The sequence below is a fragment of the Penaeus monodon genome, chromosome 34 (genome assembly GCF_015228065.2).
Source record: "Penaeus monodon isolate SGIC_2016 chromosome 34, NSTDA_Pmon_1, whole genome shotgun sequence".
Classification (NCBI taxonomy): Eukaryota; Metazoa; Arthropoda; class Malacostraca; order Decapoda; family Penaeidae; genus Penaeus; species Penaeus monodon.
The window spans coordinates 8369379-8370149 of NC_051419.1; the positions used below are offsets into that span (position 1 = coordinate 8369379).

At 34.1% G+C, this 771-nt stretch overlaps 1 protein-coding gene across 1 annotated transcript in view; it reads right to left on the minus strand.

Annotated features, from left to right (window-relative positions):
* The window catches only part of LOC119594567 (anoctamin-8-like), a gene marked incomplete in the record, with an annotated part of 84413 nt that overhangs the window by 20908 nt on the left and 62734 nt on the right, over window positions 1-771 (minus strand). Inside the window, 1 exon segment of the mRNA XM_037943602.1 lies at window positions 457-465. Coding sequence (XP_037799530.1) covers window positions 457-465 — 9 coding nt within the window.

The window sequence follows — 771 nt, forward strand, 5'->3', positions numbered from 1 at the left end:
CATGGGCTATTTTCCCCGTTACTTAATACCTCTTTGTTCTTTATAATCTATCTCTGTGCGTGTCTTCATCATCGTTTAAATCATCGGAACATGTTAATTAATATTCTTAGCTTTTAGGAATTTTACAGTATAAAACGATTATTACAGTATAGCTAAGAGGGAATTCCTGACACTGCCGTCGAAAATAACCCATGTGTTATGAAATGCTTAAAGTGAAATTGTAAATCAAACATAAAGAATAACTAACTTACTAAACATTAAATAAAGCTTCTCTACATAATCTGTCTTCGGTAAGCTATTACAAGTCCATTCATTCCCCTACAGTCTTAATCAACAGTATTTCATAATACTATACATTATACTTTATCGTGTGATTAGTGACGACAGTTCATTCATATCTACGGGCCATGCCTTCTGGAGGGTGCACAAACAAAATCCTAAAGAGCTATTACTCACCATTGCCATCTTTGCCATGTGAGGAGATAACAAGAGTCAGTAACAGCTGATAACGTAAGATTTTCAAACTCATAATCTTAGACGAGGGTCAGGCCTTCGTAAATGCTTATTAACACGTACAGTGGGAAAGGTATGAATGAAAAGAGACGATATCACGATGTAGGATGTATCATCCTATTATAATTTGCTTTGATTCCCATACTTTACTCTGGATAAAAGAAAACAGGAAAAAAAAATCTGCGGGAGTCAAAACATTTAGTAAAGTATTTCGCAAAGTGATATTCTTCATTCTTAATCATACCATTTTCCACATTA